At 44.4% G+C, this 18,470-nt stretch overlaps 1 protein-coding gene across 2 annotated transcripts in view; it reads right to left on the bottom strand.

Annotated features, from left to right (window-relative positions):
- inpp5d (inositol polyphosphate-5-phosphatase D) overlaps positions 1-18,470 on the bottom strand; it is a 110,776-nt gene that overhangs the window by 60,943 nt on the left and 31,363 nt on the right. For both annotated transcript variants that reach the window (XM_060834936.1, XM_060834934.1), the window contains exons 3-6: positions 12,001-12,145; positions 11,072-11,186; positions 9,168-9,308; positions 7,687-7,774 (exon numbers count right to left, since the gene is read on the bottom strand). In XM_060834936.1, the coding sequence (XP_060690919.1) occupies positions 7,687-7,774; positions 9,168-9,308; positions 11,072-11,186; positions 12,001-12,145 (489 nt within the window). The remainder of the gene's footprint in view (positions 1-7,686; positions 7,775-9,167; positions 9,309-11,071; positions 11,187-12,000; positions 12,146-18,470) is intronic.

Genomic DNA, 18,470 nt, shown 5'->3' with positions numbered 1-18,470 from the left:
ACATTCCCACTTCTCAGCTTATGGTGGAGGGAAGGTCATTGATGAAGAAACTCAAGATGGTTGGGCCTAGGGCACTACCCTGAAGAAGTCCTGCATAGACGTCCTGGAATTGAGATGACTGACTTCCAGCAATCCTTTTTTGTTGGGATAGACTCTCACTGGTGTGCTGAGATTTTTGACTTTGTCCCATTGATTTGTTTTGCTAGGGTTCCCTCATGCCACATGTGGCAGTATTTGGAATATTTGATTAGTCTTGCACCCGTATATAACAAAGAATGTGCTGAACTTGGAAAGGGTTCCAAAGGAGGTTCACAAGAATGATCCCTGGAATGAAGGGCTTGTCACTTGAGAAGCAGTTGAGGATTCTGGGTGGATTTTAGAAGGATGAGGGAGGAATCTCATTGGAACTTACAGAATACTGAGAGACCTGGAGAAGATGTTTCCACTAGTAGGGGAGAGACTAGGCACCAAGGGCACTGCCTCAGAGTGAATGGACGACCCTTTAGAACTGAGATGAGGAGAAATGTCTTCAACCAGAGGATGATGAATCTATGTAACTCATTGCTGCAAAAATCAAATCATAGAGTGCATTGAAGACTGAGGTAGATAGATCCTTGATGAGTAAAGGGATGAAAATAATGGGGAGAAGGCTGGAAAATGGGGTTGAAAAACATACGATTGAAATGTGGAGCAGACTCTATGGATCAAATGGTCTAATTCTATTCCTATATCTTATGGTCTAAATGCTTCCTTGATATTAAGAACAGTCACTCTCAGCTCACCTCTGGAAATCAGCTTTTTTCTTCACAGGGTGATTTGGGCAAGTTGGGTGAGGGGGCCAATGCATGACGGATGAATTATGACGTGGATAAGTACAAGATTATCCACTTTGGTAGCAAAAACAGGAAGACAGATGATCTGAATGGAGAAGGTGCAGGTGCAGTGAGACCTTGGTGTTCTTGTACACCAGTCACTGAAAGTAAGCATTGCAGGTGCAACGTGTGGTGAAGAAGGCAAATGTTACATTGGCTTTCATAGTGAGGGGATTTGAGTACAGGAGCAGGAAGTGTCTTGCTGCAATTGTACAAAGCCTTGGTGAGACTACATCCAGAATATTATATATAGTTTTGAGGAAGGATGTCTGACTTAGTGCCATCCAGCCATAACAATATTCTGTCTATCATACAAATGCATAATGTGGTACATGATTTTCAGTGCCTGTGTGATGCCAGTTATGAAGGCCATATGTCCAAAACACTGGTGGAATATATCAAATGGCATGCACCTTCAGTTGTTCACAACAAGCGGAGTACTGTTTTATCTAATCAGCCTGTTCATTGCAAAACCACTAACAATGGATATAACTCTGCAATTGGGCAACATTTTCTGGATAATCCTGAATGTGCAAGGCAATCACTGTACAATTATCAGTCAGGCTTACAGTGTGGTGCACTTGAGTGTACTGGATGCACAGCCCTGTACTTTGCAGACAGAAAGAGCAGGTGTATGCGCTGCCCCTGTTTCAACACAACAAAATAGACAAGAGTCATCCACTGGCTCATTTCACTTTGGATTCTTACTCAGAGATAACTTGCCTGGGAAAAAAAACAACACCTAGCTATTATTTGTCAATTAATGGTTTCATTCTCCATGACAATTATACTCCCATAGACCACTTGCCAACTAATCAGCACTCTCTGTCGCATGCATTATAAGTGCTGGTTTGCTCCTTAAATTGGTATTCTTGTGAAATGTCCTGATGAGTGCAACAGGAGGACCTTTGATAAATATGCCTTTTTTCAGCAATACTCAAGTTCTGTACCACTAAATGACCATTTATTCAGAATAAAAGGAAGATTGGGCAGTGTACAGGAGTCTCTTCTGTAATTTTAATGATCATGCAGTTACACTTCATGGATGCATTAGCATCATACCAGAACAGCTGGTGGGGATTCTGCTGGCTGGCACTGTACCCATGCAATGGGCAGAAAGTCAGCCATCTCAGTCAGTCAGTCACAGAACCTCCCTCTGCCCCCTCCATTGCATTTCACATTCTGGTCAGGACACAGCCACTCATTGCATGGCCACAGCTCTTCAGGCCCAGTAGTGCCACAACAAGTGGTGGCCAAATCTGGGACTGTGGATAGCTACGGCCAGCAATGATTTGGGCGGTTGGTGGGGGGGAAGTCCAAAACGAAAGTGGGTTGATTGACCCCAGTGAGTACAGTCAGACAGGCACTGATCTGGGATAATTCTGAGAACAATAGGTGGTAGATGGGTTTGGGGCAAGGGTGAGGGGAGGAGGAGATGGGGGAACCCTGTTGGCCATGGTGTGTCAAAGTAGGTTGGAAACTCCCAGGAAGTCACCCAGTCATGAGTCAGCACACTGAAAGAAATGCAAAAGGAGAAAGCTGGGGGATCGAAACTTTCACAGTAGAGACATTGTGTCACACAGCAGCACACGGCTGTGACTGTTTGATGCTAAATGAGACGGAGGGATATTAGGTTCCCAGACAGGCTGCTCTACAGACTCATTATAGATGGAATTGCCTGCTCCCATTGGCAGCAGCAAGTCCAGGGAAGCCTTTATTGGCAGTCCGCCCAGCAACAGCGACATGTAACACACAAAGGCCTGATAAAAGGTTCTCAACAGAACTGAAGTAAGCTGAATGCCTCACAGAGTCAATTGGTGGCAATCGTCAGGAAAGATTCACACTAACACTGAAAGCTGTTTGCTGCTGACATATGAGCTAAACAAAGTAGACCAGGAGAGAAAGATGCAGCCAAAATCATGCTGAAAAGTAGGCTGCTATCTGGCACTTCCTTGCTCACAATCCTTGGCAGTTGTCCTTTCTAAGTGCCAGCTGCAGGTCAGTGAGTAGCATGCCTGCTTCTGAACCAGACAGACATGGGACCCCATTCTCATTGCAAATGCTTCTGTGTGAAATCCTGGCTGACCACTCCAGGACAGCACTGACTGAGTGTTGTACGTTCTTGCAGAAGGGCTTATGGCTGAGACGTCAACTCTCCTGCTCCTCGGATGCTGCCTGACCTGCTGTGCTTTTCCAGCGCCACCCTGTTAAACTCCTGCTCTCCAGCACCTGCAGTCCTCACTCTCTCCCAGGGGCTGTCCTTCTGATGAGGCCTTAAGCTGAGGCCTCATGTGCCAGCTCATAAAGACACCCAACAAAAATACTTCCTTTCGGGACGGCAAGGTCCTGGTCAATTTTGATGCCGCAGCCAACATCACCAAGAACGGATGGTTTGCAATTTCTTAGATCTTGATGTGCGCAATTTGGCTGTGGCATTTCCTACCGTGACCACACTTAAAACAAAACTACTTGAAGAGGTGCATTGGAACGTTATGTACTTGTGAAAGGTGCTGAACAAATGTAGGTCTTCCCTCGGCAATTCTCATACACCTTGTTCTCCATTTTACAATCCAACTCTAACCGAACCACAGCTGGGCTGGCGGGTTGGTAACTGAACTTTGCTAATGTTAAACTCAAACCCACAAACCAGCAAACTCCAGCACTTTAGATCCATAATGGGTTGGCTGTTCTCAGCAGAAAAGGGCTTGGCTTGGGGTCCTGACTTATCTCTTATTAGGGGTAGAGGTCGGAGGGTTGGGGCGGGAAAAGAGGTCAGGATACACTGTCTTGTGTATTAAAAATTCACTGAGAAACAAAGACCAAGCAGGAACAGTCAGCAGCCCTGTTTGTAAATCAGTAGCCAAAAAGTGACTGGCCTTAGGAGGGGTAATAATTAAAGAAAAATCCTCTACAGCTTGTTGAGAGTCTCACTGGATATTACTGTAAGGACTGAACACCCTGCTGAGACTGCAAGACAATCTTTCACTATTAGTGACAACTTCCCCCAGAGATACTTTTACTGAAACTCTTGCCATTGATTACGGGGCACCAAAAGGAGAATGACACACAAACCCTTTACAGCTAGGCTGCAGCAAGATTAAAACAAGAGATTATTTTTTTAAAAAGAGAGAGAGTTTTATTTGAAGCTACAGCCACAGCAGGAAGTGCTGAAAGGTGCTTCGCACAATTTCTATAACAAAGTGAAATGGGTCGATAAGAACAACTTCTGAGGAAAACTTAAGGAAGTTGAATTTCCTCCTTTTACAAAAGCCTTAGCAACCTTGATTTGATGTGAGTGAAAGTTTCTGAAGGGAATTAATAAAAATGGATCCAGGCAACCTGTTCACGGTGATAAGGGAAACATGTCAACATTAAATGTCCAAAGGTACTGTACTGAGGAAAGCAATAACCTGGTAAATCACAGGATTAAAACAAAAACCCACTGAGTCAATGATAGCGAGTTAGCACAGGAGATGGAAAGCTTAGCTAATGAGATGGATTTTTACAAGGGTTCTGGAGAGAGAGAAAGAGAGAACGTGAGAGATTGAAGCAGCAGATTACAGAAAGTACAGCCAAATACATAACTCAAAGTTAGTCATCGATAGCAAAGAGAACACACAGGACTTTAAGATTTAGGAGATTACAGAGGTCGAGCTGGTGGGACTTTGGAGGGATTTGAAGACTTTTCACTCAAAGTGTTTGAGGGGCAGGTAGTCAGAGTAAACCGTTTTATTCATTGATGAGATGTAGCTGGTCAAGCCTATATTTATTCCCTGTCCCTATGTACACTAGAGAAAGTGGTGATGAGCTGCTGATTTGCATCACTGGAATTAATTTGGTTTGGTCGACCCACAATGAAATTGTGAGGAGGGGGATTCCTGGATTTTGACCCCGCAACACGAAAGGAGCAGTGATGCATTTCCAAGTCAGGCTGGTGAGTGACTTGGAAGGCAACTGCAGGTGGTGATGTTCCCATGTATCTGCTCCCCTTGTCCTTCTAGATGCAAGTGGTCATATGTTTGGAAGGTGCATTTCTGCAAGGCATCTTGAAGATAGTATACTGAGTGCAGTGATAGAGGGAGTGAATATTTATGGACATGGTGCCAATCAAGCGGACTATTTTGACCTGACTGCTGTCAAGCTGAGAGTGTTGATGAAGCTGCATTCATCTAGGCAAGTGGGGAGTATTCCATCACACTGCTAACTTATGCCTTGTAGATGGTGGGCAGACTTTGAGGACTCTGATCCGCTCTTGTAGCTGTTGTATTTATATGGCGACTTCAGTTCAGATTCTGGTCAATGGTAACCTCCAGGATACTGGTGCTGGAGGAATTCAGCAATAGTAATGTCATTGAATGTCAAGTGGTGCTGGTTAGGTTGACCATCTCCAATAAGAGACATTGTCTAGCACTTGTGATGAATGAACGTCACTTGCCACTTGTCAGCCCAAGCTTTAACATTGTCCAGGTCTTTGTACATTGGACATGAATGCCTTAATCTGAGGCAACACGATTGGTGCTAAACATTATTTGCTGATGATTGCAGAATCCCCATCTCTGACCTGACGATGAAAGGCAAGTTATTGATGAAGCAGCTGAAGATGGTTGGGCCTAGGAATATTACAAGGGGAACTCTTGCAGAGATGTCCTGGAGCTGAGATGGCTGAGTTCCAAAAACTTCAATCCATCTTCCTATATTCCAGGTATAACCCCAAAGAGCTGATAGTTTGCCCCCAATACCCATTGGTTCCAGTTTTGCTTGGGCTCCACGAGGCCATATTTAGTTGAATACAGTCTTAATGTCAAGGTCTGTCACTCTCAGCTCACCTCTGAAATTCAGCATTTGTGTCCCTGTTTAAACCAAAGCTGTAATGGAGGTCAGAAGCTGAATGGCTCTGGCAGAATGCAAACTGGACATCACTGAGCAAATGATGCTTGATATCAACTCGCCATCCCTAATCTGCTCATGAGCAATTTGGGATGAACCACAAATATTAGCCTGACCAATGTTTCATTCATGGGATTAGAGGAAGAATTACAAACAAAGATAAGGAATGAGTGATCTGGCATGAAGTTGAGATGGAGGTGTGGAGCTGATCTATCAAAAATTCTCCATTGACAAGACATCACTTTGAAACAGCAGCGACTGTAGTGGGTTAAGGATGGGTTTGAATGCCAATGTGTGATGTTGTGCAGATGACAAGCCCTGGCATGCCCCAGCAAACATCTCAGGGGTACAGTTAATCTGTCTCATGACGGGTTGGCTTTGAGAACTCTGGTTGAACAAACAGAAACACCTGCCTCGCGAGAAATCATCCTCAAAGAAAAACATTTCCTGTTTTCCATCACCTGCATGTGGAATCCAACTAGTCTACAAATAACAAAAAGGCCCAATCTCACTGAAAAAAAACTTGTTTTTATTTGTGGTACCTTATTGAAATCATCCAAATGTCTCAAAGTGATGGGTTAATGCTGAATTATTCTGAAGTGTAGATGCATTGCAAAATAGCGAGTACACAGTAGATGAGAAAGGGCTGATATGTTACACCTTTGTTGAAATCAGAGAAGGGCTCTTTCTGGGCTGGTGGTATACCAGCTGGACCAATGGGCTGTGCACGTGTATGTCCATGCCCAAGACCAGGCAGATGCACTTGACACTTTGGTTCAGTAAAATGAACGTGAAATGACTTCACTGCATGGCATTCTGTACCCTCCATGGCACTGGCATCACCCGCTGCTGGAGGACTGACTCCATTGATCCATCTGACAACATGGTCCCACATGATAACAATGACTTTCACTTTAAAAAGGACCTCAACTGGCTGTAAAATTCTTTGGGACTTCAGTAGTTATGAAAGGTGCTCCAGAAACGCAAGTCTTTCTTTTTGTTGAAGCAGAATGATGCTTTGACTCAGAGAAGATGCAAAAATGTTCATGGGGGAAGGTTTGTAAAAGAAAAAACCCTTTGAACTAGATCATGAAACCAAACGTAACCTACCCAGCAGCTATAAAACACGAGGCATGTTTGTTGCTCTTGTCTGATATCAAATCGCCCTGGATCCCAGCAGAAATGGAGGCCCTTAGGGCATTTTAACTCTCGCTATTTCTGTGCAGTTGAACTCAGTGGGGAATATAAGTTTCAGTGTTTGCGACAAATGAAACATGGCTAGGTGTTTGCCTCAAACTGATTGGTTTGTGGTGTTACCATAACGAGAAGTGGAACAAAGCGAGAGAGACAGAGAGTGTGGAACTGTAAATCATTTGACTTGTGTCGCACATGCAACCCAAATGGGCCTGTGCACTGTGTTTTGGCAAGATTCTCCTTTCTGCCGAGACAAAATAAGGAACATTCCCAAAATATATCCTAAAGGTAGGACAAGAACAGGATGCAGATGGGGATTCTCCTTTTCAGGCATCTCTCACTGCACGTGCTTTCCTCTAGCACAAAGCTTTAAAAGATCCACTTGTTAAATTTGTGTTTCAATATGTCTAAATGCTCCGGACAATTTTTATTAAAACGGACCAAAAGATACATCAGCCTTTTTGGTCATGTCAAAAAGATAAACCTTACATTGGGAGCCCCTATTAGAACCAGTCCATGTGACTGCCCTTCAATAGAATATTGGGCAGATTTTAACCCTCGCTAGTTGGTCAAGTAATAACAGGCAAGCACTTTTGAAGGGCTAAATGGGCAAACTATTTTGTATTTTCTTACATCTGTAAGCATCACTCTAACCCTTCCAAACTCTGTTTGGCATTAAATTTGACATTAATTGTTTAGCAAGCCCCATGAAGTGTGTGCATTGCACTGGTACCTGATTTTGCATGCTCCCTCCAGGGGCTGGCTGGTTGTCAAGCAGACTCTGGGATGCCTCCAGTGCCGACATTGTCTGGATTAGCTCACTGAAATACAAGCGTAAGTCATGAGACAGTGGTTCGCAGGAGGCAGTACATTCACACTGTGCGACAATTTTCCATCAACCCTTCAGTTAAATCAAAAGTAAAACAGAAGAAAAATAAAAACTGACCGTCTGAAGTCACACAGCAGTGAAGAACATGAGAGGGGTGTGCAGACAAACTCAGCCCCATGAGTGACGTGCCCAGTAATGTGAACGTCAAACACTATTTAATTCAGAGTCACAGAACTGCAATGGGTAAAAGTTACTCGACAGGGCTGTGATTAGCAATACAAGCTCTAGGTCTAATGCTTGACGTGAGCCAAGTTACTGACTTTGGCTGGATGTGTGGCCGAAACAATTCAGTTGATTGTCCAATAGTTGAGAAGTGTGGTGCTGGAAAAACACAGCAGGCCAGGCAGCATCCGAGGAGCAGGAGAATCGACGTTTGGGGCATAAGCCCTTCTTTAGGATTCCTGAAGAAGAGCTTATGCCCGAAACGTCGATTCTCCTGCTCCTCGGATGCTGCCTGGCCTGCTGTGTTTTTCCAGCACCGCACTTCTCAACTCTGGCCTCCAGCATCTGCAGTCCTCATTTTCTCCTAATTGTCCAATAGCAAAGTAGATTCCTGCAGTGGCCAGTCAAGCTGGCAACAGAGGGCACTAGATGAGGACTGAATTACAAGTGCTCCAGTGAAGCTCAGCATAAGCTGGAAGAACACCACCTTGTTTTCCACTCTACAGCCTTCCGTATGCTTTGTCCTCCCCGAGATTGGCCATTTCCAGAGTTGAGAAAGCAGGATCTGCTGAGAAAATGCTTTTCTGGCATCGCGTCCTGTCGATTAGTTGACTTTGAAATTGTAGCTGATTAAATAGTTGACTGTTTGCATCTTACATATACTTGACTTGAAAGCGTTTGATGGGACTGTGGCCCAAGCCTGTTATCCCCACCTTGGGATTGTTTAATGGGACAAAATAGCAGAGGTTTTACTCTGTATCAAACTAACTCATGCTGTAACTGGCTTGGCAGTGCTGATGTGACAGTGTAGAAGGAGCTTTACTTTGTATCAAATTTACTATGTATCTCATTATAATGATATTCTTTTAATACCAACTAGAAGTGTTCTATTCAGTCAAATAGAAAGAGGCCCTCTCATGGCACAACAGTAATGCCCTTACCCTTGGACTGGGAGGCCCGAGTTCACGTGTAAAAACATCTCTGACTAGGTCGATAAGAAAAAAAAGGGTCAATATAAATTAGTGGTGGTGAGAATGCAGATAGTGAAAATACATAACAAGGAAGTTGCAGATCACTGAGCAGAGTTTATAAAAAGGTATGGGCAAGGTGTAGAAGGTTCAGATGTTGTTGAGCCTAACAGCAGGTGCAGAGCACAGACCTACCTGCTGAGGCCTTTGGTTAGTAAACTCAGCAAGAGCCGCAGCTGCCACATGTCCACTGATGAGGAGTTTATGTGCTCAGCATCCTTGAGCACATCCTGCTCAATGTAGTCACAAAGAGCCTTATAAAATCCTTGTGGAGCCCTGCAGTTAAAGAGAAAGAATCAGTAATTGCAGTCCCCATACACTGCTACCAGAGGGTAGTCCTTCGCCAATGGGTCATGCCTCCTTTATCCAGGCATTGGCCAGTGACCTGAAAGTAGATGTTTGTGCGACTGGACCTAGAAGTGCAGTGGTGTGCCACAGGTATCAGTGCTCGTTCCCTTATTTCTTGTAGTATTCAGAGATGATTTAGGAGAGAATGTGGGGGCAAGGGGGAATGAAAAGTAATTTTGTGAATGACACAAAGATTAGCCAGGTTGTTGATAGTGAGGACACAAACAGATTGGGCAGATCAATGGCAAATGGAATCTAACCCTGATAACTGTAAGGTGACACACTTTGGAAGAAGGAATAAGACAAGAGAATAATCAAATGAATGGAAGGAGTCTAGGAAGCTCAAAGGAACACAGGGATCTTGGGATGCTTGTCCACAGATCCCTGAAGATTGCAGGACAGATTACTGAGTTAGTTAAGATTAGATTACATTAGATTACTTACAGTGTGGAAACAGGCCCTTCGGCCCAACAAGTCCACCGAAGCGCAACCCACCCATACCCCTACATTTACCCCTTACCTAACACTACGGGCAATTTAGCATGGCCAATTCACCTGACCCGCTCATCTTTGGGCTGTGGGAGGAAACCGGAGCACCTGGAGGAAACCCACGCAGACACAGGGAGAACGTGCAAACTCCACACAGACAGTCGCCTGAGGCGGGAATTGAACCCAGGTCTCTGGTGCTGTGAAGCAGCAGTGCTAACCACTGTGCCACCGTGCCGCCCTCAGATGGTATACAGGACACTTTCCTTTATCACCCATGACATAGATTATAAAACGAGGGACATGATGTTGGAGCTATGCAGGACTCTGGTTAGGCCGCAGGTGGAGTACTCTGTGCAGTTCTGGTCACCGCATTATATGAAGGATGTGATGGCACTGGATGGGTTGCAGAGGAAATGCACCAGGATGTTGCCTGGGATGCAGCAGTTTATCTATGAGGAGGCTGGATATATCTGGGGTGTTTTCTTTACAGCGGAAAAGGTTGGGAGGGACAGGGACTCCTCGTAGAGGTCTATAAGATAAGGAGGGGCATGGACAGGGTGGATAGGAACCAGCTGTTTCCCTTAGTTGAAGGGTCAATAACAAGGGGCCATCATTTGAAAGTATAAGACAAGAGATTTCCAGGGGCTTTGAGGAATTTGTTTTTACCCAAAGTGTGGTGAGGGTCTAGGAGGGTAGTTCAGACAGGAAGCCTCATGACCTTTAAAAGGTTCTTGGATGACCTCTGAATATCAGAGTGACCATGCAAAGTGCACAGCCCTTTGGAACCTGGTCAGGGGAACTACCCTGTGAATCCTGTGGTACAGCATACCCACTTCTCCCCTCCCATGCTGAACCGAGCCAGTAGGGGAGGGCCTTGCAGTGCCTTGGAAGAAGATGTCGAATTAAACCGTGATGATGGTAACTGAGACGGAGATTCCGGGGTGAGGGGGTGACAGACAGAGACAGAGAGACACAGAGCTAGGTTTGGGAGTAAATCTTTGTGGGGGGTGGGGGGGGGGGGGTGAAGAGGTAAGTGGCGAACCAGGTGTGATGGGAGTGACTCACGAGGGTGAACATAAATTGAGAAGGGTCGAGATGCACGAGAGTCAGGCCTCTTCCAAAGCCCGTTCCCATACCCCAGGATTGTTAGAATAACCCCCAGCGTAAACCTCCCAAACAGAGTCTGACATGTGTTCAGTTACTGTGCCAAAATGGCGCTGTCCACTTGTTCAAGGCGCCGTGCGAGTATCTCAGTGACCAGGGACCTGCTGGCATCATTGCGAATCTTCGCAGTGGAATCAACAACATTGGCAGCTCCTGTAAAGTAGAGGGACCCGGATTCAGAATCAGTTCCATCTAGTTAATATCCAACAAACTTGGTCTTGAGGTGACTAACACAGACACAGTGTGATTTTTAACTTTGTACACCCCAGTCCAACACCGGCATCTCCAAATCAACACAGACACAGTCACCTAAAGGACAAATAGAAGTCACCTCTGGTGCATCAGTGGTAGCCAGATGTGAGCTGCATGTGCATAGCGCAGGTCGGGGTAGGGGGTGATACTGAGTTCAGAACCCCTCCCATTCCCATGACAGAGACAAAGAAAGAGATAGACACAGTCCCTGACCCTGGGATCTCTGAAGCTCACACCAAGTGTAAAATGCCAAACCCCTTCCACTATCACTTCCCATCACAGCCCAGTAAGTCTCATCCAACTAATTTCAAATTAATCAGGTAAAGCTTCCACAGACCTGGCCCCATGCATTTTGACACTGACTAAAGTCAGCAGGAGCTATGGGGTGGGGGGGGGGGGACGCGCGGTGGGGGTTTGTGCTGCCACTATCTCAGACACACACACATATATACCAGGCCTGGGCAGTTCTCTACAGCAAGAGACCCAAACGAATCATCATCTCCCTTTGTCAGACAGCAATGAGGCTAACTACAGATCTCCCTTTGTGCTCTGGATGAGAACAGCTAATGCAGCAGGGACTGGAACCAGGGTGACCCACAGTGACTCAATACCAGCAAATGCAGTTCATACACTCTCTTCAATTGTCAGAGGAACCTCTTATTCACAATGTAGCTGTGGACACATTAACCCCAGTTTTGGGATGTTCCCCTCTTACCGACTGCCACCTCCTGTCCATCCACTTCTTCCGCTCTTTCTACAGGATACCGCAGGTTTGTCACCAACCCAGTGTTCTCCTGTTTGTAATATTCTATCAAGTCCGGCATCTTCTCAAAATTCTTGGACTTGACCCCTGCACAGGCCTAGAAACAAACATATAGCATTTACTATAAGCCACCTTTGGATCTCTCACCCCCAACACTATGGTTTTCCACACATTGTTCGTCCTGTGAGCTGCAGTGTCTTCTATTCTCTTCACTCATTCGTACAACTGTCTTCACCTTTCTGCAGTTTGCCCTTCATCTGAATGGAGCTGCTTACACTCAAGTATCGATCAGGAAATATTGGACATGTGCAATCGCAAACAGAGAATCTTCACACACACACACACACACACACATCCTGAGAACAATCAAACTAATCAAATCACAAACACTAGCTACGTTATCTCTTATTCACAACATCAACAATAACACAGAACTAGATATGTAGCCTTTCACATATACACACTCAGCCATTAAACACACACATCTGAAAGCAAGTTAATTCCTTACAGCTTGTTCTTCTCTGATGTGGGCTATGATTGGCAATGAAATCCCACAGGTGGTATCATGAGGACAACCCATGAAATGCTCTAGCTGCTAATCTATTCTATCAAAGTCAACAGAGCTGAATATTGTGTGGAAAGTACAACAGCTGGCCCATGCTGTATCACCAATTTAATGTTATCTCTCAAGGTGACTCCTCCATCAGTGTGCTTCTCCATGATTGCTTCTCTAAAAGACCCCTAAGATCTAATCCTTCCATCTCAGTTCTGATTAATTTCTTGTTGTGGTCAGATACTGATTTGTTCACATTCACCATGTCTGTAAAACTGGGGGTGTCTTTCTGACCCAGTGCTCTTGCTAATGAAACAGTGATGTAAAGAATGTGCTTGTTGGATATTGTACTATCCAATCTCAGCCTCCAATCAGATGCCTTACTCACCGTACTCACAAGAGTCGAGAGTGTGCTGCTGGGAAAGTACAGCAGGTCAGGCAACATCCAGGGAGCAGGAGAATCAATGTTTTGGGCAGAAGCTCTTCATCAGGAAAGATGACCTGATGAAGGGCTTATGCCCAAAATGTCGATTCTCCTGCTCCCTGGATGCTGCCCGACCTGCTGTACTTTCCCAGCAACATACTCTCAACTCTGATCTCTAGTATCTGCAGTCCTCACTTTGTCCTAGTTCTCACCAGAGGCAAATCAATCAAATGTTCAACATGTGCAGCAAGATGTGGCACGTGATTTCAACAAACATCAAAAGCAGATGCCAAATGATTTTTCCAAGATATTGTACCATTTGGCAATTCCTTTAAATCTATGTCAATTTTGCTGCACACTAATTAGATGATGATATTGACAAGTTATCACTTATCATTATTTATCTCAGCTTTACAGCAGTGTGGCGTCAGTTGATTCCTGATGCATTTAATGAAACCCTTATTGATCTTTCAGGATCCTGAACTTTAGAACTAGTTCTTTGCATGGACTGTGATTTTAAAAATTTTCCCATGATCAAGTTCTTGAAAATATCCCCGTAACTAATCATGTCCTCCAAGTCCTTAATTCAGTTACATGCCGATCAGTGGGTTCTCCCATTTCCCTGTGGGGCTGAACTATTCATACATGAAAACACTCATAAATCATCCAAGGTTGCTGTTTAATAGAGCCTGGTCATCTTCTAAAACAATGGATCGTTGGGAGTTCATTCACTCAACTTTACTGGGGGTATTTTTAATTTCTGTGACTTAGTCAACTCTTGTAGAGGTAGTTGAGATCGCCACGTCCCTGAGAAAGTGTTTTCACTTACAGAGATTGTTGGGCAAAACTGTGGGGAGCCCAGGGAACTGAATGAAAGCCTCTTTAGTTTACTTCAGATTCTATATTTATCTTGTTCTTCCACGCAATCGGTTTGGAAGATATTAGATCAACCTTCCCCTGTACTTTGACCTAGCTTTAAACAGCCAAACAAAATTCACTAAACACGTAGAAATTACACAACATATATGTTTACAACAATTAACCCAAGACCTTGAGTAACAGACTATAGCAAATAGTTCACACAACTGTTACGTTAAACTATAGTTAAATTTGAGTTTTGCTTAGTCGTTCTTTTATTTCAATACTTATGGAAGTCCGTGTTTTTAAAGTCCATTCTCAGCATGTGGACAGGGTCAACTTTATTGAATACCCCTGGGTTATCCTGAGAAGCTAGCCAGGCCACAGCAGATCGGAAAGTATCACCCAAGTCAGGAGTATGAGCCAGGAATCATATATAGGTCAGTCCAAATAAAAACTTCAACTCTCCTTCACGAGTGAACCACTTAGTTTTAACAAGAATTTGACAGCCTCACAGTCATTTTATATTCCCACTGAGCCAATGGGGTCCTGTTTCTAGGAAAGGCTCAGTGCACATTAGTTGGTCTGATGATTAGACTGCACCTGAAGCCACCATCAGCCTGAACAAAATGGACATCTGCCAAACTATTAAACTTCTATATCTGTCTGTGCTGCATCATTGCAGAGTGAACAGCATGCATAGAGTTTAGTTCCAATTATTTGGGTCATCATGGAGCTCATCTCTGCGTACTCATAATTATTTTCTCCGAAACTGCTAAATCTCACATCCCAGGGTGTTGTGCAACTTATCCCTGGTCAAGATCAGTCTTAGTTTGAGATATGAGTAGCAGCCATGCCATTAAGAGAAAAGGTCATCGGGTCTTGTTGCAATCTTGGTATTTGAGCATCTATTTGGCCTCCCTTTACCCCTCCACTGCTGAGCCATCAGACTGTTTCTCTGAAATCCAGTGTTAGATTGACAGGAATTTCCCCAAACTGGCAGAAACCTGAAGCCACTGCCTTTGGCCTCTGCCCCAAATTCTGTTGGGTCCACACGGAGACCAGTCCGTCCCCATGCTCACTATCTGAGGATGAACTATATTACCCCTAATCTTGGCATCAAATCTGGCCTTGGGCTGAGCTTCCAAACTCCCATCTACTCTAAGATCCCCCAATTCCACTTCCTACCTTTGTGTCTCTCTGTCAGAGAGTGTCAGCTGAAAACTTAAATCTGTACTTTTCTTACCTTCAGATTTGACTAATGCTAGCAGCCAGTCTCCCTCTTTCCACGTTCTGCAAACTCAATGTCACTGCCAAATATCTGCTACCTGTTGTTTTAACTTACAAAAGTTCCATTCCGCTCTGCTCGCTGATTTTAAATCCCATCCTAGCACGCCTAAACTTAAAAGAAACCTCATCCTCATTTTCAAATACTTCCACTCCTTGCCAATCCCTACCTTGGTCATCTCTACAGCCTTATCACTTCCAGATATGTGCACTCCTCAACAGCTAAGGCTGCTCAGTGGAATGACAAGTCTGCAGAGCTAGAATTCCAGATGTTGAACACAAAGATAAAGCCATCCACCTTGGTGGAAGCAAGATCAAAAGCCTGGAACTGTGGCCAGGAGAGATCTACACGGCTGCAACTTCCCAACCCAGGAATGGGGTGGGCCACAGAGAAAAAGTTTGGAATGGAAAGGTGTAATGTCCAGCGAGGATCTTCAATGTGGTGATCAAAAAGTCCAATTTTCCAACCCGCTGTTGGAAAGTGAGAATAGACACACTTGCTAGTGAGCAGCAAGAGGCCTCTTTACATGGATTGTCGCTTATTATCGCCCTCATTACCAACTAAACTCACCTCCTTAGTATCCAGCTTCCCATTCTCCCAGCCACTGAAGATGAAACAACCTTCCTGGCTCATTCAGCCCCATTAGAATGAGGCAAAGGGAGTCATTGAGTGAGATGGCAGTGGGTGATACAGCTCTTAGTGCTGATGCAGCTGGGTGGATAAAGTGGCAAATGTCCTGGATGCATCAGTTGGCAGTACGGAGTGCATGCAGGGTTAGTGATGTGGGGATTTGAGGTGGGTGAGACAAAGAGATGGAAAATGCTGTGGGCGATAGAGAGAGTGGTGGAGCACAAGCCTCATTGGGAGGCCACTTGGTGTAGTAGCAGGGATCGACTGAGTGCGAGGGCATTGGAGAGCAAGTGGTGGCACTTACCCTGGAAGAGCAGAGGTCATTGACTTTGTGTATGGCACGGCTGGGCACAGCTCCATATAGCTGATACCACACTGACCCTGAGTAGCAACTACACAGCAGGCTAAAAAGGTCTGGTTTCATGACCTCCTCCTCATCTACCAGGACCTCCAAATTCCCATCACAAAGCATGGTGCCAATTTCCCCTTGTCAGCCACGCCAAGGCACTAGAGTTTCAAGCCATGCAGCGGAGACTGGCACCACTTGATCGGACACACAACAAACACTGCACCAACACCAGGTACCAGCCCTCGTGAATATTCCTGCTATTGGCAAGTGGGAGAATGGGGCTCGTGTCAGATCAGCAAGGCACGCTCCTTGTTACACGGTTAACAGGGCAAGCTTCGGGCAATAGCATTAGAAACCTCACTAAACCTTGCAGTGAGAAATCCAAGAATCTCAATGAAAATGAGATTAAGCTGATTTCTGTTGGGAGCCAAGATTAGAGTGGTGCTGGAAAAGCACAGCAGATCAGGCAGCATCCAAGGAGCAGGAAAATCGACATTTCGGGTAGGAGCCCTTCATCAGGAATATCATCCTGATGAAGGGTTCCTGCCCGAAATGTTGATTTTCCTGCTCCTCAGAGTTGCTGTGCTTTTCCAGCACCACTCGAATCTTGACTCTAATCTCCAGCATCTGCAGTCCTCACTTTCACCTGATCTCTGGTGGGATTCAGCCTGGTGTTTCATAGGCCTGAGGAACAGGCAAACAAACACTGAGATGGGGAGGGTCTTACTGTAGGACCACAAGGAAACATGCAATAATTGTATCCAGCTAGGCAAAGGAAAGAGCTGTCTCAGGCAACAGCAGATTTGGCCAAGGAGGCTTTTAAACAGAAATAGAACAAATCGTTCCAACCAGAATATAATGGAAGAAAGGCCGAGCAGCCACACCCATCCCATGCATGAAAAGAGACTGATAAGAAGGTCTAATAAGAATAAAAGTTTTGCTAGTGCCTGAGAACAATTATTTGCATAGTGAGTAACTTATTTAAGTGATGATGTATGTAAATTTATGTTTTTATATAAGACACAGATGTTTGAATGGAATTTGACTAATGAGCTTCCTGGTTTGATCTCATTATGTGTTTTCTGCCACAGTGTAAGCACCCATCTTACAACCAGTTCAATATGGACAGTACAAATAAGACTGCTGTCCTGGGATTTAGTAACAAAGTTAAGATGGTGCCCTGTGCACTACTGTGGGAGTGCTGCATTGGCACATCTCTCAGATGAGATTTGTCCATTCAGGTTCTGTGAAGAGCAAGGAAGCTTTCCTAAGTCTGGTCAATAATTCTCTCAAACATCATCATGGAAGCCAATTATTTGCTTATTCTTATTTTCAAGACAATGTTGCATTAAGGTTGGCAGCTGAATGACACAGTATAAATTCAACATTGTTCTTTCTTGCTCGGATGTAATTATCAAAGACCAAATACTTTAAACTTCCTTTGTACACAGAGCTTTCATGACTTGTCAAATAGCACCTTCAGGAGATGTCACTTTCAACCAAAAAGATCTGAGAAGCCCTCAAGAAAGAAGGTTAGTGCTGATTTGTTTAAATGACATTCCTCAGATTGTAACATTTTGGGATACAGTATTGAATTGATTTGAGACATGACGTGTGTGAAGGTTAGTGCTTCGTGAACGAACAGGTAATTTTGGACGTAAAGGCTCCCAGAGTTTTCTACAATGGAGTGATTCTCACTCATGTTGCATCTGTCTCTGTAGTGGACTAACTGATAGAGTTTGATTGCTATGGTCAGTCAACAATCTCCTTAAATTTTACTATAATCATAGGTTACATCAATCTGTTAGAAAGAGGAAATGTACTGTGATCTTCTTTTGTTTACATTCCTTGACTCCAACATAGAAATATCTCTTGCTGCCTTCAACAAAATTCCAGATTTCCTTTGATTCCAAAGTACATCTGCCTCAAACTTCCATTGTGCTGCCGTATACCTTCAAGTCTGATGGTTTCCACCAAGTCAAATTTCACAATAAGCGCAAAGGGATAACGTCTTTAATCAGCTGACACTAGCCTGGCACAACAAATCAGCACTTCATGTGGGAGTACCTTCATACAAGGAAATGTTTTTATTTAGATGCTTTTCAACATTCAATATGCCAGGTATTCATCCAAATTATATAGAAAATCAAACAAGTATGTCCTCTGGCTGCTGGTTGTAAAGATTTTCCCTGAAAAGGAGTCTGTATCAAGTTTCTCATCCACAAAAGCATTTAATAGGGCACTGCACTACTTAAGCATCACAATGGCTGATGCGCGGGATTGAAAAAAGTCACAGTGGTGCCATATGGAGCATTCTCCT

The sequence above is a fragment of the Hemiscyllium ocellatum genome, chromosome 13 (genome assembly GCF_020745735.1).
Source record: "Hemiscyllium ocellatum isolate sHemOce1 chromosome 13, sHemOce1.pat.X.cur, whole genome shotgun sequence".
Taxonomy (NCBI): Eukaryota; Metazoa; Chordata; class Chondrichthyes; order Orectolobiformes; family Hemiscylliidae; genus Hemiscyllium; species Hemiscyllium ocellatum.
Note: the sequence above shows the minus strand (reverse complement) of the source record. Positions and strands in the feature narration are given on the sequence as shown.